The 22,118-nt window shown below is 40.8% G+C and overlaps 1 protein-coding gene across 3 annotated transcripts in view; it reads left to right on the forward strand.

The window, feature by feature from the left end:
- The first annotated feature begins 13,482 nt into the window (after nt 1-13,482).
- Nucleotides 13,483-22,118, forward strand: part of LOC147886138 (heat-inducible transcription repressor) — a 168,035-nt gene continuing 159,399 nt past the window's right edge. For 2 of the 3 annotated variants that reach the window (XR_015543325.1, XM_087395649.1), the window contains exon 1: nt 13,483-13,892. Coding sequence is in view for 1 of the 3 variants with exons in the window: in XM_087395649.1 (XP_087251775.1) it covers nt 13,649-13,892 (244 nt within the window). In the remaining 2 variants the exon portion in view is untranslated. The remainder of the gene's footprint in view (nt 13,893-22,118) is intronic. The other variant, XR_015543324.1, reaches the window with a different exon arrangement.

Below are 22,118 nucleotides of genomic sequence, written 5' to 3' on the forward strand. Positions count from 1 at the left end.
TCAAAGTGAGCTGCAAGAGCTATGGTTGTCCTTATGGTAGTCAAATTTGCAACTGGTATAGAGGTCTCCTCATAGTCTATGCCATACTCTTAGGCATATCCTTGGCAACCAACCTAGCCTTATGTCTGTCAACCTCTCCATTTGAGTTGAGTTTGACTTTATAAACCCATTTGCATTCTATGGGTTTCTTCTCTATAGGAAGGTCTATCAACATCCAAGTCTGGTTCTTGAGGCATTGTACTCTTCATCCACTGCATGTTGCCACTTAGGGATTTGCACTACATCTTTGAAGGAGGTTGGCTCATCAAACCCCATCACTTTGGCCATGAAGGCGAAGCTCTTATAGGTCCACCTCTCAGGTGTCTTTTGATCACCAACAAATCTTCTAAGATTGGAAGTGGAACTTTCAGGAATCTCGGTGATGACCGTGGACCCAAAAGTTAATCGACTGTATGTCAACGTTATTTCAATCAAATGATGCACTATAGAAAACATTTATATGTTTGCCTACATTGGCCCATCTTCAATAACCTTGATATGTGGGTGAATGGAGGACTTGCAAGAGTTGTGGATTATGCACCAAATTTTGAGACCATACTATTCTAGCACCTTGGAACCTTGAGGTTGATGTAATTAATACTGGTGCATTGAGGGTAATGCTTGAGGAGGAAAAATAGTATCTAAGTGTAGATTCAGTGATTAATTCTGGTGAAGATTATTTTTATTATGCAACATAGTATCTCGACAACCTTGATCTTGGAGGTGGATATGCAACTTATCGATTGGTTCTGAAGATAAGTGCTCTTATTATGCAATCTAAATCCTCGATAAGGATTGTGCAATGGGACCTGATTTCTATGCAAAGAATTTCACACAAAGGTGTTGGAAGCTGAAATTACCATTGGTACCAATGTTGGAACTTGGAGATAGAGGGTTCATCATTACTTTCCTTCCAAGTAGCTTAAAACTTCCATTTAATATGAGGAGGAAGCAATTTTTCCTATTCAACTAGCATTTTCCATGACAATAAACAAATCACAAGGCCAAATGATGTCTATTCTTGGCTTATACTTGGCGACACTGGTGTTTAGTCATGGGCAATTGGATGTGACTTTCTCACATGTTTGATCATCAAATTTTGTTAAGGTATTCCTTCAAGATGATGTGTATGAGGCCAATGCTAAGGATGGAGAAATCAATACTACCACAAACATTGTATACAATGAAGTTTTGCAATTGACAAGCTAGAGTATGCTATTCTTCTTTTGAACCCTCTTGATATGTTCTTGGGTGACAAACTTCAATTCATATTGTCTTTATCATATTATAAACTGCATAGTATTTTCTCTAAATATCATGTTTTGGTGATTCTGTTGGTTGTCTCCTTTATATATCTTTGACATTGGTGTGTCTTTATTGCACTATGATAGGATGGCTTAATAATTTGCATTCACCACCGACTGTGTGGCTTATATCACATGTACATATTTGTTTTTAATAGCTAAATGATACTTTGATCTATTTAATGATATATTTTTTAACATTTAAAAATATACAAGTCCCCTGTATTGGTCAGCTCCAGTGAGACCACAACTATCAGTTGACTTGCTGAAGATGGTATGTTATATTGGGTGAATACACTATCTTTTTATTGCGTTATTTTTTTGTAATAAGTGAGAGGTATCTCAGCTACGTATTAGTGCTTATGATCAATATTATTTTTCTTTATAGGTTCGTTTCCAATTCGAGTTTTTTTAAAAACTCTATGTTTGATATGAGATTTTTGGAGGGCACATGCACCAAGGATTTTATAATGTTGTTCCTCAGCGAGTTACTGGGGCCAATGGACATTTTATCCACACTCCCATGCATATTCTAACTAATGAGTTACAAAAGTGTTTGGTTTGACAATTGTATTTCTTAAATTGGTCTTTTTGCCTTATGTCGATATGAGATGGATACTGATAGTCCATAGTACACATATTGCCAAATTAGGAATTTTTTTCTTTTTGGGGGACAAATACACCAAGGATTTGGTGGTGTGGTTCCTTAGGGAGTTGCTGAGATCAATAGGCCACATACCATCTTTATGTCATGTGTGGGCTGTGAGGTTTTTTTCACGAGGGGCTTATGTGCATATTATATTCTTGCACATATGACAATGTACTCGGATGCATCATTTTGAAACACTCATTCATAGAACATATTTTTTTTAAAAGTATGTTGCTTGTGTTTAAATATTATTTTATTGGGCTTATAAATGTTCTTTTGTTTTGTTATTGGTATGAGAGATTAGCATACAAGCCTTGCAACAACCCTAGCTCTGACCATGACACACTTTCAGGATCTGGTAATGTTGGCATACTTTCAACCCTTCCCCTCAGGCATAACAAATGTCTCTCTCTATCACCCTCTCTCTCACTCTGTGTGTGTGTGTGTGTGTCTTTGGCTTGTCCTCTTGGCCTAGGTGGTAAATCAAAAATTCATGTCATAAAGAATTCTAATTAATTAAAGTACAGATCGCATACAAATATGGCAAGCCCATCTTTTTAAATTGGAGATTGACCGTTTATATTTTACCTTTACTATGCCGTAACCAATATTGAGTGAGCTAGGCCCTAGGGTTGAACTTTTGTTTCTTGACATTAATGATATTTTGACACCTTGAGCTAGCTGAGTGGTCTCTAACCCATCGTAGATAGGTCAGGCTACTCATTTTGTACAATCACATTATAAGGCAACATATGGAAAAATGTAACTGTATAGTAAGCCAATGAAATATAAAGACTATGCAATAACAAAACTTGAAAATAGATGGGCATAGAATACCCCAAGATCGACCCTCCAGTCCATGTTTATGAAGAACACAAAAAAATACTGGATGCCGGTTTCAAATATGGGATTGTTTCTAAGAAAAACAAGAAGCTCAGAATATGTGTGAATCTCAAGAATGTCAATGCAGCAACAATCGAGATCATTATCCCCCACCATTGACTGAAACAATTTTAGAAAGAGTAGCACAATCTGAAGTGTATAGCTTCTTGGATGGGTTCAACAGGTACAACCAAGTATAAATTGTAGCTCAAGATCAGACAAATACATTATTTGCCACAGAATGGGGCATTTTTGCATACAGAGTCATGCCCATTCGGCTTATGCAATGCCCCATCTACTTTTCAAAGAGTAATGTACACCGCCTTCAAGGAATTTCTCAACAAGTTCCTACAGGTCTTCCTCAACAATACTGCAACTCAGTTCAGTCTTGCTCTTGTAACAGAGGGACTTCAGCATGGAAATCCAAGAGGATACCATGCCACATAATGACTTTGCAAGAGAGCCAAATAGGATGCCTCTCCAAGAGTCACAAGTCACCAATGTTAACTCCACAACTCTAGAGTCACGACCCCCAAATGTCTCTAGTGGCACCATACAATAGACTGCTGTTCAAGAAATAGATCAAAATTACGCAAGGGCACATGGGAGTCAATTGTATGTCCAATACAAGCAAGGCCATAGCACATTCCAGATCATACAACATCATAGCCAATAGTTATAACAATGGTCTCAATTATTTGCTACCATGGTGTTAGATGAGTAGGAAAGAGAAATGGAAAGACAGATGCTCCCATCACTCCAAACCAAGTTGCAAAGTGCCGAGATTGAAATTATTAAGCTCAAGGAAAGCATGGCACAACAAATGCAACAATAGCTCCTTGCAAAAAATGCTCTAGCAGAAGGTAGAAAGAATGTCCTGCAAGCCACGGTCTCTCCAAGAAATACACCTACAGCTATCTGATGCCTTGAACCAAAAGGAAAAGGTTGAGTTATCCCTCTCCCATATGCAAGCCACTTGTGATGATATTAAGAAGGAAATGGTGCACTTAAATGAAAGATTACTACTTAAAGAGGATCAGCTCCATGCCACATTAGACACAAACAATGAGTTGCAGAATAGCCTCAAAGAAGGTAAACATCAAATTCAAGCACTAGAGAAGGAATGCATGGCATCAAGAGAGATACTTGTGCACACCAAAGTAGATTAAGATGCTCAAGAGCAAGAGATACTCCAACTCCGCATGCTTAACAATCAAGTTCTAGGGCATCCAAAAGTAGCTCAACAATTCAATAGTCTAAAGCTTGCATACATCTCCACATTGGGTAAGTATAAAGACAAGTGCATGGAGTGGCAAAATCAAAAGGCAATAATTTCCAAGTTGGAAATTCAACTACTAGGTTAATCCGATGATGATGTGGAGGAATCAGCACAAGATCTTTTGCTACAAGGCATCACTATATTATACAAAGAGCTTGTTGCAGTCCTCCAGCAAGAGGATCACCTTGAAGGAAGAATAGGCATACTTTGAAAACACTTGCATATCAAAATGTTACATATAGTATCTGGTCTTGATTGGACAAGGGCAGCAAGCACGGAGACTCTCCAAGATCTATGCCAGCATATGGATGAAGACAAGAAGAATGTGTTTTGTCTCTTAATGCATGCAAATCTCACATGGTTAAAGGCGGATGCAATATTACTATATGAATGCTTGATGGGAAGCCCCCCTCTTTGGGTAGTAGCCGGACTCCTACCCTTATTGCAACAATCACCAGCAACTTCCATGGGATATAACTACCCAAAAAATCCAACATTAAAGCTATTAATGCCTACCAGAGGCGACAAGGAGTGGCCAGAGGAATATGTGGTCTACCTTCAATCTAATCTCCCCTATCTTGCCACTCTCTATTCTAATCTACTCACATCTATCCCTAACTCTAGTACTATCCTCCATACCTTTCTAGAAATCCATGCTAACCCGTATTCCTTACCATGCCTTTCAACACTATCGCCTAATCCAAGAATCTAACTCCTATCATCTAGTTACACCTAACTTTTTTCCAACACTTGACAATCCATCCCTTGAGGATTATCGAGTTGCTAAATCAATTTTCCCTACTCTCCCTCCACTTTCCATCAACATCCCTACTTCTATCTTCTCAAATTCACTACTTGCTTCGATCTAAATATTTTCCCCTATAACCTCTTCCTCTCCCCCAAGACCACATATTCCTCCAATATCCCTTGAGTTTTCAATGGAAGACACCATTAATGATTCCATCAATGAGCTTCAAGAATTGGATAATCCAATTCGCACACTCACATGGGAGTTGCAACCAGATACAGATAGGATTCCCATGCCCCATAATCCCATTGGTGATTTTTGGAGGCAATACCCAAACATGCAATCAAGAGGAGGATGGGAACTCTCCAGAATTTCAATGAGTATCTGCCAAGCACAAATCACTCCAGCCATTAGCATGAAATTGGAGCCATAGTCTACTGGGCATAGACCAAAGCTGCTCAATGAAAAGTACCTCCTTGAATACATACAGGCTCCGTCTTCCTTTCGCATGCATCCTACATTTGATGTGGTACCCCATCGCTACCAATGGGATGCCAATCATCATGATCCAAATAATGCAGATGCTCCTCACAAGTGGCCATTTATCAATAGAAACTCTAAAATCAAATGGACAAGCCAGGAAACACTCATCAGAGCTTTGTATAACCGTGATGAAAGCAAAGCATACAAGTTGTATGATCCCATCAACCGCATGGTTATTATCTCCAGAGATGTAATCTTTGATGAGGAATTAGAATGGAAAACCTCAAACACATAGGAGATAGACGCACCGATTTCATAGTCATCTACAGAAAAGATTGATGAAGAAGAGCAAGAATTGCCAGAAACACCCCAAGCATAGCCACAGCAGCTCAGACGGTCTACTAGGGAAAGTAGACCTCCAGCCAGATTGACATATGCTTAGAAAGGCAAAGCAATTCAGGTTGAAACCATCAACTATGCTCTTATGACTACCATCATGGCTATAGAAGAGCTAGTGTACACTTCGAAGATGCAGTAGATAAGCTAGAACATAATTATGCAAGGCAGTTATGACAAAACACTCAAAGAAAGTGCAAAATATAGTGAAGCCTTAGCAATCATCCTAGAGGTGTCCCTCACTGTTGATGACCATTTGCCCACCAATCCAAATCAATAGATAGATGCTCAAACAACAAGTCACCTCTTTCAAAGAGCCATATCTCTTCAAGGGCATTATGGGTGTTTGTTTGAAGAAATGGTTGACACCGGCATCTTAAAAACTGAGCAAGCAATCTACGGTGTTCATGGATTATAAGGAAAAGATCGACAACATTCTCGCTCCATCTATCACCACTGCTATCTTTACCATACTCATTGGGTAACGACAACCGCAGCACAACATCGCTTGTAGACTGAACCATAATCCGAGGACAGATAGTCAACTCGATCTAGGGGAGTTGTTAACCCTGTGGCAACAAGGACGAGAAGTGCAGTCTTCTAGGACAACAACTATGAGAGCATTGTGTGTGTAGAGTAGCAGCAAAGCTTCGCTTGTAATATCTCGAGTGTGAAAGATGGTATGATGAATCTTAAAGGATGAGGATATCCAAAATCCTCTCTAGAAAAGATCCAATCATACTTGCAAAATCAGGATCTAGAGAGAGGATGACTAAATCTAGAGAGAGAAATACTAAAAGCCTACACTTTTTGAGGTCCCTCCACTTTGTGTAGAGAGCCAAAAGATCCCCCCACTTTGTGTAGAGACCCAAGAGGTCCCCCCACTTTGTGTAGAGACCCAGAAGGTCCCCCCAAAAAGTGGAGGGACTCTTGTCCAAAAGGTCACCTAAAAAAGAGGTCCCACCACGGAGGTACCTGCATCCTCCTTCTTCCTCCTCCTCCTCCTCCCTCCTCCTCCTCCCTCCTCCTTCTCCTCCCATCCCCTCCTCCCTCCTCCTTCTCCTCCCATCCCCTTCTCCTTGCTCCTCCTTCCTTCCTCCCTCCTCCTTCCTCCCTTCTCCTCCTCCTCCTTCCTCCCTCCTCCTCCTCCCTCCTTCTCCTCCTCCTCCCTCCTCCTCCACCCTTCCCCCTCGAATCCACGAAAGAGACTAGCTCTCCACTCCTCAACCTTGGAATCCTCCTAAACCTTGCAATCCCCTCTGAACCCTGGAACTCCTAATTAGCTCACTACAAGTTCATGGATTTTGTAAGTGCAAGGGAATTGCTTCCACATTTGTTTGACTCTAGTACAAATAGTGGCCAAATGAAATGCATTCTCCATAGCATTAGACAATTTAGATATCTACCAAACTTTCTTATCATGAGCTTTTTGTAGTTGGTCCATGATGCTTTATAATTAATTACTCACATTATAAGGCTGATTTTTTAATATTTTAGACTATTGTTTGGACTTTAGTTTTTGCATATTTTTCCTTTATTCTAAAGAGAGATCCATGGTTGAAAAGTTTTTTTGAAGAGATATCATGTATGAGTGATCTTCTCATTTATTAAGAGGGCTATGATAGGAAAATAGGAAAGTGGGTTAATCACAAATTTGATTTTATTGGTCTCAATTAGCTTAGATTTCACCCTTTCAAAGGACTTCCATGTCAAGCTACATAAGTGACTCCCATTTCTTATACAACGTTCAATCTGATGTGATGTTGGTAGTTCATGCTAAATCCTTCACTTAGGCTCTCTTATCGGCCTCAACTTGTACAAGTTTTTGAAGAGAAATCGATTCTTACAAGTTTTTGAAGAGAAATCGATTCTTTCTTTGCCTTTATTTAGGACAATGTTGAGAATGTAGTAGGTTGCTAATTTGTTAGTAACATTTTGAATGTTAGTAACTTCTAGTATTCTTTCTATTTTTTAGCATAATCTAGTATGATATTTTCACAATGTAATTTTTTCCCTTGTGAAGTTTTAGGCTTAAAAAGATGTCTTTGATAGATTTTTTATTCGGTTATGGGAGATTGGCTTGAGATCATTTGAAAATTAGTAACATTTTGAATGTTAGTAACTTCTAGTATTCTTTCTATTTTTTAGCATAATCTAGTATGATATTTTCACAATGTAAATTTTTCCCTTGTAAAGTTTTAGGCTTAAAAAGAGGTCCTTAATAGATTTTTTATTCGGTTATGGGAGAATGGCTTGAGATCATTTGAAAATCATTGTCTAAATTTAAAATTTATTATGCACATTAAATTCTATGATGTAAAGGTTCACATGTACGTTTATTTATGTTCAAAATTTGAGAATATTTATTGTGTAGCTATATTTTTGTTTAACCGTATACAAATGTACAACCAAAATTAACATTTGTGAAGATAAGCGATATGAAACATAAAGATTGTAGGCAGTCCAATAAGCAATAGTTGTCCTCATAAAGTGATTTCCTATAGCGTCTTGAAATATGATGAAATTATGATCTACACTTTGTTGTAGGACTAAATCATTGAGTGCGTGCCTACATCAATCAAATGAGTTCTTGTATAGGTATAATTTTGTAGCAAATGTATATTGAAATTGCCAACAACAAACGTTGGCTAGCTTGAAAGCCTTATTTTGAGTATTTCTTCTAAGCATTGTATGATGTTTTCCATATTGCATCGTTAGCATTGGTAAAGAACTATCTGTAATGAATATTATGATGTATGTTTGATTAAAAAATGAGCTAGGATATGGGTTTGGTCACCACTAGCCATTACACATGCCTTTACATTAGATCAATACAAGTGTCAAAAACTAACATTGGGCACTTCTTGTGAACCATTAGATGAAGAGAAGCATCCAATGGCTATAGTGGACTCGTATTGCAATCCTTAGATGAAGAAGGATATCTAACCAAGGACAAGGCATGCAACTCGTGTACCATTGGATTTAACCTTTAATCCAATGGATGGTGTTTATAAAGTGTAGTCCAACTATTGAATAATCTATAATTGCATTTACACCATCCAAAGAAATGAAATAAAATTACTATTTTAAAAAAATGAATGGTACCCCTCTAAACCCATTATGAACACTAACATGACCTCATTGAATGGCACCCCTCTTAACCCATTCAAAATTAAATAAAACTACTAATTAAAAAAAAAAGAATGGTACCCCTTTAAACCCATTATGAGCACTAACATGAAGGTTTAATTTGGGGCACTATGCAACGGTATCCTTTTAGACCTCGTGCCTTCATTTGCAGAGATTTTAATAATGCCCCACATTAGGGAGATAATACTTCTGGAAATACTCATATGTTGGCCTCTAAGAGACACCCTTGGTCTCGATTATTGCTTCAACTCAGCCTTGTTGATCTTTGAAAGCAATTACAGCCCATGTTGCTAGGCTTTACGTTCTAACATAATGCACAATCCTCTTATCAGGCTCGCTTGGATTGTTGGTATAGGGTCAATCCCACAGCATCATGAAAGTCTCACTTGCAAAATGTGGGTTGACTATGCTTTTCCGCATTTGCATCATGCCCCTTTATGGTTGAGGATCTCTCATCATGAAATGCCGGTCGACAAGTTGTCACAAAGAAGACTTCTTGTTGTTAATAACAGTTACTTGGAACATGATGCATACAAAGCATGAGATGCTTTTATTGCTAGAATGCAAGCAATCATTCGTGATTATGGCAAGAGTTACATGAAAAATTTGAGGGAGATGATTGAGGTGCATAGACTGAGGCAAATTCAAATATCTCTCCCTGGATAAGGCACTGTATTATAATCCATTTACCTTGGTTGTCATTAAGAGTAATAGGTGACTAAAGATAATGCTTCACCAAAAAGACAACACCCAGGAAGCAGTGGTCTCCTGCATAAAATATATCATACCTAGCAAAATGACCTTGGTGGCCTGCATACATATGATGATTACGTTCTTGCAAAGCCACTATACTTGGCTGCATTTGATTGAGATACACCCATATAAGTTTCCATTTCTTTGCAACACATAAACCCTGTACAGTAAGTGTCAAGAATTTGATTTGTGACATCATATTTATAGTTTATGTACGTTTCATGTCATCCAATAAAAAAGAAAATCAAGCTTGCAAATGAGGAGGTGCAACTTGATAGCCGGGCATCAAACCATCAATTAATGTTTCTAGAAATAAGGTACAACTTACCGTCACATCAGCCCATGTAATGCCAATTTGTGAATTTTCTGCATGAGTTTGCCCATTTGAAGATGAGGCATTCGAAGTCCTAAGAGGTAAAGGTCTCCTAGCTGAGACCATCCGCGTCTCATAGTTTGCAAGGATCCATTAGTGTTTTTATCCTTGATCTTGAGTTAAGGTGGAGAAAGCAAAACACCAGATGCATTTCCATTGGAATTAAGGTGTGCCTTTCCCTTGTCTTGTGTTGTAGGAGGTGTTTTAACACCTTTATTTTTGGACACCGAAGGACCAAGGGCATCCTTATTCAGCATTGGAGGAGGCATGGTATCAAGGGGAATTTTATGCAATACCAATGGACACCGTGCTGCCATATGCCCATAAGTTTTGCACTCAAAGCATGCTTTCGCAAAACAAAAAGACTCCATTTCAGCCTATAAAAGGCACTTCCCATAGCCACATTATTAACCGTGACATAATAAGATTCAGGAGTGGGCTTATCTATATCCTAGAGTATGCAAAACCTGCTAGAATTGCCATTTGGGCGAGGTGGTGACACCGCGTTCCCTAATGATGCTACATTTTGGGCAAAAGTGAAGCTAAGCATTGAGGAAAATCCACCACTTCGACCTAGACCGAGCAACGATGCCAGAATAATGCTTGGTAGTCCGGAATGGCGAATGAGGCAAGACATGCACCATTTGCTACCCATAAAAAAGAGGTGAATGTTTTAAAAGCATTTGTTTGTGCTGTTCATCTACCACGATAACTTCAAAAAAGCCCTTAGCTGCATAATGCACCTTGCGTACAAAATAGCCTCCCAAAGTTATTATTAACCAATTGGCTACATCAGCTCCTACAACAGGCATATGACCATGGAAGAAGATAATGAGAGTGTGCTTGGCATAGTCCCTTACTGGGTCTATTTTTTCATCAACGTCCACCATGATTCCCGCTATGGGAGGAACATGTTTCCAATCCTTTCTTGTGTCTTCAAAACCTTCGTGCATAACATCAAAAATCAACTGTGCCTCTTGAGAGGTCTAGCCAGAGTCGTCCTAGCCCAGAGCCTACTTTTTCTTTTTGTTTTGAGCAATCTTTCTTTTGTGAAAATCTTTTCAATATAAGCTGCCATAGTATCTTGAACGGGACCCTAACCCTAGCAAAGAGGGAAAATATGAATAGAAATTGCAGAGGTGCAAGCACTCAGAAAGAGGCAAAATGAAGAGAGGTACGAACAACGGGAAGAATGACTAGCGAAAGGAGGAAGAAAGCCCACACACAGTATAGACAAGCCCTAATGCACTCAATGAGCAAAGAAACGAAGGAAAAAGGGTAGAACATGGCAATTGAAAAAAGCTGGAGAAAATCCATAAAAATGAAAGAAGAAAGAACACAACACAAGCTGACCTAGATGCTCTAAACAGCTAGTACGCCTTCTAGAAGCGGCCTGGTTTGTTTGTACAGAGAGTGGAAAACGCAGGATAGAGCCTGATGGAACTGTACAGCACGGCACGACGGGACAATAGAGAAGCTTCAAATGAAGTTGGACTTGCAACAAAAGGCAGCCAGAAGAGGCGTGAAGACCCAAGGCACCCTCGGGGGGAGCATAGGTATGGATTAATAGCTTAGAAAGAGTATGGTAAAAAACGTGCCAAAGTTGCTCTCTCTCTCTCTCTCTCTCTCTCTCGACCACCATCACACACACACACACACACACTTCTTATGAATGACATAAGTCATTCATTTCTTTCACTTGTTGGTTTGGTTCTATTACGAATGACAAAAGTCATTCATTTCTTTCATTTGTTGGTCAAATGCTCGCACAAACTTTTTTTTAGTGGAACTTTTGATGCTTTATATTACACAGTGGAGTCTCTTGAATGGGAAGCTCAAGAGTACATCAAGTGAAGATCTCACTATATGACAAATATACATCATAGTCTATGTAAATGGTCTCCAGATTTAAAAAAAAAAAAGATTGCTCAGAGCGTCTTAAAAAAGAGAAAGTAGAAAAGGTAGGATCACCAATGACTATGATTTCTATCCTAGAGAGCGCGTAGTAACAAACCCAAGTGAAGGACAAGTCAAAGCCATGTCTCCATGCTCACTCTCTTTTTGACCTGCCATGACGGCCGGGCAGCTTGGAGAAGCGAAAGTCTTTTCGGAGCTATTTTCTTTTAAAATTTCCACGTATTGTTTTCTCCCCCTTTCTCTCTCTCTCTCTCTCTTCTTCTTCTTGTTCTTCTTTTTGTTCTCTCTGCAAGTCTTTGTTCTCTCTCTCACCTTCCAAGGCAGGCCTTTTGAATGTATTCAACTTGGTACGGTAGGCAGCCTAGGGAGATGTTTGGGTTTTCTCACACACCCCCTTGAGCCACTGGTCATGAATCTAAGCCCTTAATCTGGTTTCATCTTATGCCTTTGATTTGGTTTGATGTAAAAGCTAAGCTTTTGACTAAAGCACTAAAAGCATATATGTGCTTTTCACAATAAAAAAGACTATATAAAGGTTTCAAACCTATTCAATTTGAAGAGAGGTCTACTTGATTTGTAAGTTTGGGCTTATTGGCATGTGAAGCATTGGAGAGCCTAGCGATGACCTTATGCTCTACTCTCACAAGCTCGACTTACTATAGTGATCAAACCCCCATTTTCTCGAGGTTGGAGAGGCACGTAACGTTGGCTAAGTGGAGAGCGAGAATGTTATGTGCTCTACTTCAGACTTCCTCTAATGATAGTTGTCTTTTTGTGATGTCCAGAGTCTACTGAACGATTTGAGAATGTTGGAATCATCCTGCTTAAGGACACACGCAGATCCTCTCAAGGTCACATTGGCAAGTTTTTTTGGAGATTGTATCTCGGCGTTTGACCACGATTACGACTATTGACATTCAAGTAATATGCAAGTTTCTTGTTCATTCGTGAGACTCATTCTCGGCGCTAATATTCTCGGCATTTATATTCTCGGCGTTTATATTCTTGACGTTATATGGGCACCCAGGGAAGGGCTCGTTCCCTTGGATTATAACTCTTTGAGGAAGGAAGCGCGCTGCCTCCTCGCCCACACTATTTGTGGTTATAATAATTATATATCATATATTATTATATAAATATTTTCAATCACTGGTCCATTCAAAATTTCTTATTTTTAATTTAAATTCTTACAACATTCCTCTTGTTTATAATGCATGTTATCGATGCGAGGGAGCAAGGAAATCCAAGATGGATAAAAGATTGAAGGATGACTGCACCTTTATTCATATGGTTGTAGTCCATGTGACAATATTGTAAAAAGTGCAACGAGGATTAATTATTGTATCGCCTTATTTATGCATTTGTTGGACTAGAGCTTCCAAAATATAGACATCACAAAATCAATAATAAATCACCACCCCTTACATTTGCAGGGAGGATCAGGTGCTCACTGATCCTGTGTGGAGTCTCATGTCCACTATTTTACTGAGTCTCTTTTTTCCTTAAAATAGTAGGATTCAGCTTCAATTTCGAGTTAGTAGTTACTTACTCCACGATGGAAAGACTCGCACACACATTTGTCATACAAATGTTGTTGCTTTTGTCACACTCACAGTAAATTAAGTTCTAGGCAAGTTCCATCTGCTTGTCCGCCTCGCCATCTGCTGCTGCTGCCATGAACTTCCTCAGAAATTCCTTTTCCATCTCGGATCCGCCTGCACTCCCCCACGATGCTGATCGAGAAGCCAGAACTGCTCCCGATGTTTCTGCCTTTCTCTCCTCCTCGGCAAAAGCCTTCGACTCCGATGGAGACGATGTTCGGATTGCGGGCGATCACCTCCGCACCAAAAGTAATCGCGTGGCCATTGAGGATCACATGGACGTGCCAGCCGACGGAGGCGGCATACTGGTCCCTTGCAGTACGACTTCTCTCTCTATAAATGCTGCACGGAACATAGTTAGACTTTTGTATATGTTTTCGCTTGTGTAGATTACTTTTGCGTTTCCTTTAGTTGCTTCGTTTAAAAGCAGCATATCTTGCGATCATGTAATTTTACGTGTAGTCTTTGATAACATTCCGACCCATGGCAAGGCTTTGCAGTTGCTTCGTCCTCATTGGCTCTTTGGGCATTGTAAGCGTTGGAGCATTAAGGTGTTTAGGTGTTAATGGTAAAAATGCATACACTTATGATAGGAGAAAGCCATATTCAACACTCAAACACGACTTCACGAGAAGCTGCAAAGCGAAAGCAGGGCTTTTGGCCAAGGATTACGCCATTCGTGAACATGGCATAGACAGAAGGCTAGACCATCATAGACAGTCATACCGTGTACGGAGAGAGAGGTATCTCAAGGGTAGCTCAGCGTTGAAAGGTTAATGGCAAATTGCAAGCCATGTTTCAATATGCGAGTGTTCATCCTTGCTTTAGGATGGAGATCTTTCCTAGCCGTCAGAGTACTTTTGCTTGCGAATTCGATCACTTGTAGAAAGAAAGCTTTTCTTCACAAGCAGAGCGATGACAACAGCAGTTTACGTGCTGCATAGGATTCTACTCAAGTTACCCTATTGCTTGAATGTTGGAACTAGTTAAGGTTCATTGCGCATAAATTGTTAGAAATTACCCAACAGAGGGTACGCACAGCGGAAGACTGATGGTAATGCCCAGGAGCTCACACAGTGTGCATGTGGGGTGTGGAATAACAAACTTCTTAACTTAATGTGCATAGATGTGCAAGCCAGTAAATAGACAATGCTCAGAGACAAATATAGAAGCAACACTTTATATTTCCATCCGTCCAGAAACTAGGACAGGATACAATACCAAAAGGTTCTCCTACTAGATGTCAAGCACTTCTAGATCTCTGAGCCCGCGTGCTCCACCTCAAGCAAATGTAGACTCTGTGTCTAGAGTGATCCCCTCCACCTTGCTGTCTGGAAACCAGCCTAGGTGGGCAGCCTCCCGGGAGCTAGGTCTGCAGCACAAGGTACTTCTTTCTCTTCCTGAATGTAGGCCCAAAGGTAGCCCTGCTGCTGCTTCTTCTGCTAGTGAATTGGCTGCTCCAGATGACGTGAAGTGAGGGCTGAATGCCCTCCTTATATAGGTCCCCAAGGGGCTGTCATAGAACCAACCAGCCAGCCTCATCCTGGCCGACCAGTCTGCTTGCTGGCTGACTTGGTTGGCTGGTTCAACCAGCCCTATATAAGGGCCCTAGCCAGGTCCTTTTGGGCTGCTGCTAGGCTGCCATTTTGTTGCTGCTGGAGACACTCTTGCAGGCTGCACACCTGCCCTCAGACCCCTGCCACGCAGTCGTACTGCAGCCGTACAGGTCCGTACCTGTCCCGCCATGTTCAGGACCTGCTGCAGGTCATAACCCTGCCCAAACAGGTCGCCATGCTGTGCCTCCAATTGCGCCCTGTTTCGCCATTGTACAGCCTCTTCCAGGCCCTTCCTTGGCACTTGGATTCCATAGCTTTGTGCTACCCACATGGCAGCTCATGTGCTGCCCATGTGGCAGCCCCATTCTCTGCCCACGTGGCAGTCTATACTTCCCTAGGTCCACCTCCCCCATCCTCTCCTCATATTGGGGCTTACAGATGGGGAGGTGACCATTCCAACATAAACATGGCACTTGATAAAAATTTACAAGGTCAATTCAAAGAAAGCACAAGAACTCAATTGTTGTAAAGGAAAACGGCACATTCTATGCCCAGTAATCAAGTAACTTTGTGCGTTATTGATCAAACAGACTGTAATGAATTGTACCAAAAAATAAGTGAAATGAGGAGAGGAGATGGTCTACCAAACATGGTTTAACAGTCCTCAAAAACAACAATGCTCCAACCGCTAGAAGCTTGACAGGTATAGGTGCAATTACCTTGAATTAGACATGCGTGTGAAGTATTGCATGGTTACAAAATATTATGAGTGACTTGATGAGATGGAAACTGCACTCTGTGTTGGATTTTTAGGGGATGAGTTTGGGCATGTTCTTGGATTCATCTAGATATATGGTTACAAAATATGTCAAACGAGAGTTCATTCCACGTAAGTCAAAATATTGTGAAGCACAATTTGCACTACACACAAAATATCAGGATTTGTTTTTTGGTGGGACAAATCACATAGGATCCCCCAAGATTCTTGATATTGAAGTTAGATTCATTTGTAGAGTTCTCTGGATTGACTCAAGGAATTTTGCAGAGGTCTCTATGTTTTTCTCGTCTAAGGGCTGGCAAAAATAACAATGGAAAAGGAGATGAGCCTTTTTATTTGCTTGTTTAACACCCATTTTATGTGAAACACTGGAATCATTAGTCGAGGATCACCTGCTTTCCTATCTCAAGTTAGTGGAAAGTTTGGGTCAAAGCATGATAAAGAATCTTGTCATGATAGAAGCAATTTCAAAAGTCCCTCCCTGGCGAAACGGACTGCCTACTTTGCTTTATGAGACATGAAATTTCCGTTTTTTCGGGGGGGGGAGGGGAGTAACGCCCTTAATGGAATTAACCATGGTCTAATCCAGGTTAGTATTGTTATAAAGTTCAATGCACTAGCCCCCAGAATGTCAGGGCTTAACTAGGGAGTTCATGCTTGCATGGGGTTGTGTATTCAGGTTTGAGGTTTGGGACACAAACAATGTAGGGCTGTGCCTACAATCTATGTGGAACTGATTTGTTGGCCCATGAAAAGGCCGTGCAGTCCACCTTGGACTGCCATGTAAGAGGCCATGGAAGGCTGTTTTGTTCTGACAAAATGGGCAGAAGAAGGCTAGGCTATGGAGCCTTTTATAGGCCCACGTGGTGGCCTTGTTTGTGGCCAGAACTCACATGACTGGGGTCAAACGGGGTCAATGTGCTAGGGCTAGTCAGGTTTGCCTGTTAGCACTGGTCTGATTGGCAGTTAGGGCTAGTTAGGTTAGCTTTCAGTTCTGGTAAGTCGGCCAGATCTGGACCCTTGGCTAGAGGGGCAGATTGCCTCTCTAGATCTATAAAAGGGGACTTACTTCTCACATCTCAGTTTAGTGCTTTAAGGCAACAAGAGTAGCAACCCTTACTCCGGCACTTGGCTGGTATCTTGATCAGTATTTTGGTACATTCAACAGAGCTTGCTGCCTTATTCTTTGACAATTTTAATCTAGGGTGGAGGCCAGATGGATCTAGATTGGGAAATTGTCTGGAAAACCAATCTATTAAGGATATCACCCTTAGGATGATGGGTTGTACAACTAATCTAGCTATGAATGGTCAGAGAAATAAGCAGCTGGCTCATGGACTTTGGATAAGGCACCTCCTAAGTGAGTAGACCAGATGGCCTAAGAGTAGGTAGGACTTGGTAAGGTCATTTTCATTATGAGGGCTTGTAGTATCAGTCGTGGGCTCTGAGCAGCTGGTTCATGGTGGTCTCAAGCTGGAGGGTGTTCTGATGTAGTGAGCCTATGGTGAGGTGGTGATTTGGCTAGGTCACCCTACTAGGACTTGGCAGATAGTAAATTATATATGAGGTCCTTGTTAAGGTTTTCTTGTCTTTCCTATATGCTTGTTTGGTGGCCAAGTTTCACATTGTTGTACTCGAGGTGTAGGGACCTTACAAAAAGGACTTGAAGAGTTCTGATCCTTTGAAGCCAAATAGTACTAATTTACAATGTTCATGCCTCTTTGTGAAATCAAAGTAGACATTGCTCCATGGATCCTATATTAGTGTACTCAATATGTAAGTGTGTGTGCTTTAATATCCATTTTGCTTTTTAAACTCTTACAAATTCATAAGGAGCTACAAAGAGGAGCGGAAGGAAGATTGCATCATATGCAAGTTGGTGGTATTCCAAGATTTAGACATTCTGCAAGCTATGTTGGTAACAAAACTAAACATAATGATGCACGGAGTTCTATCCTATAAGTTGAGATGGCAATGACTATGGTACATAGGGCTATTTGTCGAGTTATAGGATTTACACATGATGATGAGTTTTGGCTCTTATCCTTCATTTTGTGAGAGAAATCACACTTGGCATTTGGTTTCTCATCACTGAGTTTTGTCCAAGTTGTAATCCAATTTGTCATGGCCCTCCTGCATTCACCTAATGTGCAGATACATGAATCTCTTGCAACTACTATTATTGATAACATAGGCTATTTTGGTCTAGAGAGGGCGTTAATACAATCATCATGATCATCCCTTGGCTAGGCTTTATGTCTTAGCAAGCACGAAATAAAGATGGAAGCTTATGCATGGTACAAATGAGAACATAAGCATAGCTTTGCTTACTAAGGATTGAATGAAGAGAATGTGGACTTCTTTTTGATTAGCCTTCCCCTTTAGTGCTAGTCTTTGTCACAAATGAGTTTTCCCTTCACCTTTGGAGTGCCAACAGAAACTCAGTACGAAGACCTTTGTATAAATGGATTCTCAAGTATGTGTGTATGTGTCGGTTTGTATATGTGAGGGCATATAATTATACTATGGTCCACACCCACTGTTGGGCGCTGCTGACGTCAGTGGGGATGCCATAGCAGCTAGTCCCTGCTCTGCGTGATGGAGTTTTTGGTTTCAACCCTATGAATGACTATCATGAGATTGAAATTGCAATATGTGTTGTGGTTTAAAAGGATGAGTTTGGGCATGTTCCTGGATTCATCTAGATATTTGCTTACTAACTCTCTCTCTCTCTCACACACACACTGTGAAGATCCACACTTTTCGAAAATACAAATGTGTGCAATGCATGCAGAATTTGAATGCTGATTAGCCCTCCAATGGGGAAGAGCGCCCTCGTGAGAGTACTTGTTTCTTTTTCGACCTACATGCAAGGTGGGAGAGAGATGACGGATGAATGCAATGTGGTAGAAAGAATGCTACGTGAGATTTTCAATAAAAGGGTGATACCCTTTCATTAATGTCCCTTGAGATCACTCAAGCTCCATCTTCCCATTTACACCTACCCTTAGCCTATGACCCATGCACCTACCATTCAATGCACTCTAATGCACCCTTTCCCTTTCCTATTGCCCCTAGGACCTAGACACGGGTGTGCACATCTTTATTACTAATCATTGGCCAATGTTACATAGTTTTGGTGGTACTATTTACACCGCTTGATCGATCATAAATACAAACATATAACCGCACCATCAAATTGGCGCCTAACAATAATAAAGTTCTAATGACTATTAATTAACTAAATAATCATTTCTCTTGTCATGACACTCCCTCCTGCTTGAATGAGCAGAAGTCCTCTTCTGGATTATTGCTTGTCTCTTCCTCTTACGTGCACTTTCTCTTGTTACTTTTGCCATTGCATCGCCTCTTTGTAATTTGCGAGTATCTGTGGAAAATCTGTAAAGAACTCTTCTTCCATCCATTGTGCATCACTAGCTGGCTGGTTTTTAAACTTCAGTAAATACATATATCTCTTCTTTTCACGAGTACTCTTCTCTTTATGGTACACGATCTGTTCCGGAGTAAGAACTTCAGTCCCATCTTCAAGTTCAGGTTCTTCTTGATGCTGAGTATCCAAAAACGCAGAAGTATCGCCATGGTATCTCTTCAAATTGCTCACATGAAAGATGTTCTTCATACGCCAGTGGGCTGGTAACTTCAGCTCATACGCTCTGGATCCTTCTTCTGGATATAAAGCTACTGAAATCTGAAATGGACCATAAAACTTCGGTGCTAGCTTGACATGTTTGGTACTTCCTCTCACTGACTTGATTCTTCTTTTATCAATCTTCAATAAAACCCAATCATCCTCCTTGTAATAAACTTCTTTTCTTTTTTTATTGGCTGCCTTGGATTGTTGAACCTGGGCCTTCTTAATATGTTCTTTTACCTGCTCAATAACCTGTGACATATCCTCAGCAAACTGGTCAGCAGCAAAAATTTGCTCCCCGAAGTGTGTTATTGGAGTGGGTAAACATTGCCCATAGATGATTTCAATGGGGCTTTTTTGGTGGAAGTATGTACAGTGTTATTATAAGCAAACTCTAACATGGGTAAGAACTCTGGCCACCTTCTAGGTTGGTCATGGACATAAGCTCGAAGTAAAGTAATTATGGTTTGATTGGCATTCTCACTTTGTCCATCTCCTTGAGGATGGAAGGCTGTAGTAAATTTCAGTTTGGTTCTGAGATTCTCTAATAGGGCTGTCCAAAAGTTGCTAATGAAACGGCCATCATTATGAGATACAATGGATTTTGGTAACCCATGTAACCTGAAGATTTCCCTAATGAATAACCTTGCTATTTCAGGAGCAGACAACTCTTTTTTACAGGGAATAAAATGAGCTTGTTTACTCAGCCTATCTATAACAGTGAAAATCTGCTCAAACTGACCAACCTTGGGGAAACCAGACACAAAATCCATTGTAATGTGTTCCCACCTTTCCGAAGGAATAGGCAAAGGTTGCAAAAGACTAGCAGTCTTACTTGTGTCAGATTTAATGGGCTGACATACGTCACATTGTTGAACAAAGGTCGAAACTTCTTTGCGAAGTTTAGGCCAATGGAAGTATCTCTCAATATTGTCAATGGTCCCTCTAATGCCTCTATGTCCAGAATATGGACTCGCATGTAACTCACTCATGACTAGATACCGAAATGTTTTGGGTACACATATGGCACGTCCCAAAAATAGGTATCCATCCACGATGGAATAAGCCTCTAAATCCCCGACCTCATTACGCTGAATCTTCCCATAAATTTCAGCGAAGTCCTCATCTAAAGGATAAGCTTCAACCATTGCTCCTAATGATTTCTCCTTTATCACAGAAACATGATTAACTTGGGGCCGTCTACTCAAAGCATCAGCTACTAAATTCTCCTTTCCTGGCTGATATTCGATATTTGGTTGCCCAAAGGATTGAATATATTCAGCCCATTTGATTTGCCTTGAAGAGACAATGGGTTGAGAAAACAAGTGCTTGATACTTTGATGGTCAGTCTTAATCTTGAAAGCAGAACCATATAAATAATGCTTCCATAACTTTAGGGCATTAATGACTGCCAATAACTCCTTCTCATACGTGATATATTTCAATTCAGCCCCTTGAAGTTTTCTACTCTCATAAGCAATGGGATGCCCTCCTTGCATCAACACTGCCCCGATCGAGGTACCACTTGCATCCGTACATACAACAAAGAACTCTTTGTCCATTTCCGGAAGTGTTAACACTGGTGCAGTCACCAATGTTCTCTCAAGCTTCTCAAAAGCTACTTGGTGAACCTCTCCCCACTCATACAAGGAATGCTTCTTCAACAAATCTGTTAGTGGGGAAGCAAGACGTGCAAAATTCTTAATGAATCTGCGATAATAACTACACATCCCTAGGAAGGATCTCAGCTCATGTATGTTTTTGGGTATTGGCCATTCAATTATGGCCTTGACCTTTTTAGGGTCAACCCGAATTCCCTCGGCAAACACAATGTGTCCCAAATACTCTATTACTAAGTCATAATTACATCCATCATCTAGGAGAACCACTATTCTCTGTCCATTCACGAATCCATACACCTTAAAAAGTGTTAGAGACTCACTGTTCCCACCTGTGAGCCCCCGTTTTGTGGGGACAAGGGGCAGTGAGGGTAAGATGGGATGGGAAAAGAGGGACTCAGCAAACAGCAGCATTTTGGGGGGGGCTCCATGCCTACCTAGAGGCAAAGGACTGGCTGCACAGGGCGCCCTTTTATAGGGCCCTGTTGCAGGACCAGTCGGTCCAACCAGGGCCACCGACCAGGGCCGACCTTGGTCGGTTTTACAGACTGACCTGGTCAGTCCCCAGTCAGGGAACCGACCCTGCTGGTCGGTCAGACCAACAGGCCTGGGCAGTGCCTATAAAAGGCCCTCACTTCCTTTCATTTCAGTCATCCAGTGCAGGACAGAAAGCCTCTGATTTGGGCTGTGCTGTGCACTCAGACTTGGCATCTTCTGACAGAGAGAATTTCTGCAGTTTGTCTCAGCACTTGGCTGAGTTTTGTATTGCTCTCCTGGAGCCAGTTTTCTGCCCACCATCCGGTGGATGAATATATTCTCTCTCTGCCTAAGTTTTCTCTGAGTGAGTATTGTATCTGTGATCAGTTATCTGAGTTGAGTGTTGCTAGAGTGGGAGAGGTCTTGGCTGGAGGTTAGAGTGATTCTTTCCTTCTGTTTTCT

The sequence above is a fragment of the Dipteris shenzhenensis genome, chromosome 24 (genome assembly GCF_047967505.1).
Source record: "Dipteris shenzhenensis isolate YYH24624 ecotype China chromosome 24, Dip_SZ_1.0, whole genome shotgun sequence".
NCBI classification, from domain to species: domain Eukaryota; kingdom Viridiplantae; phylum Streptophyta; class Polypodiopsida; order Gleicheniales; family Dipteridaceae; genus Dipteris; species Dipteris shenzhenensis.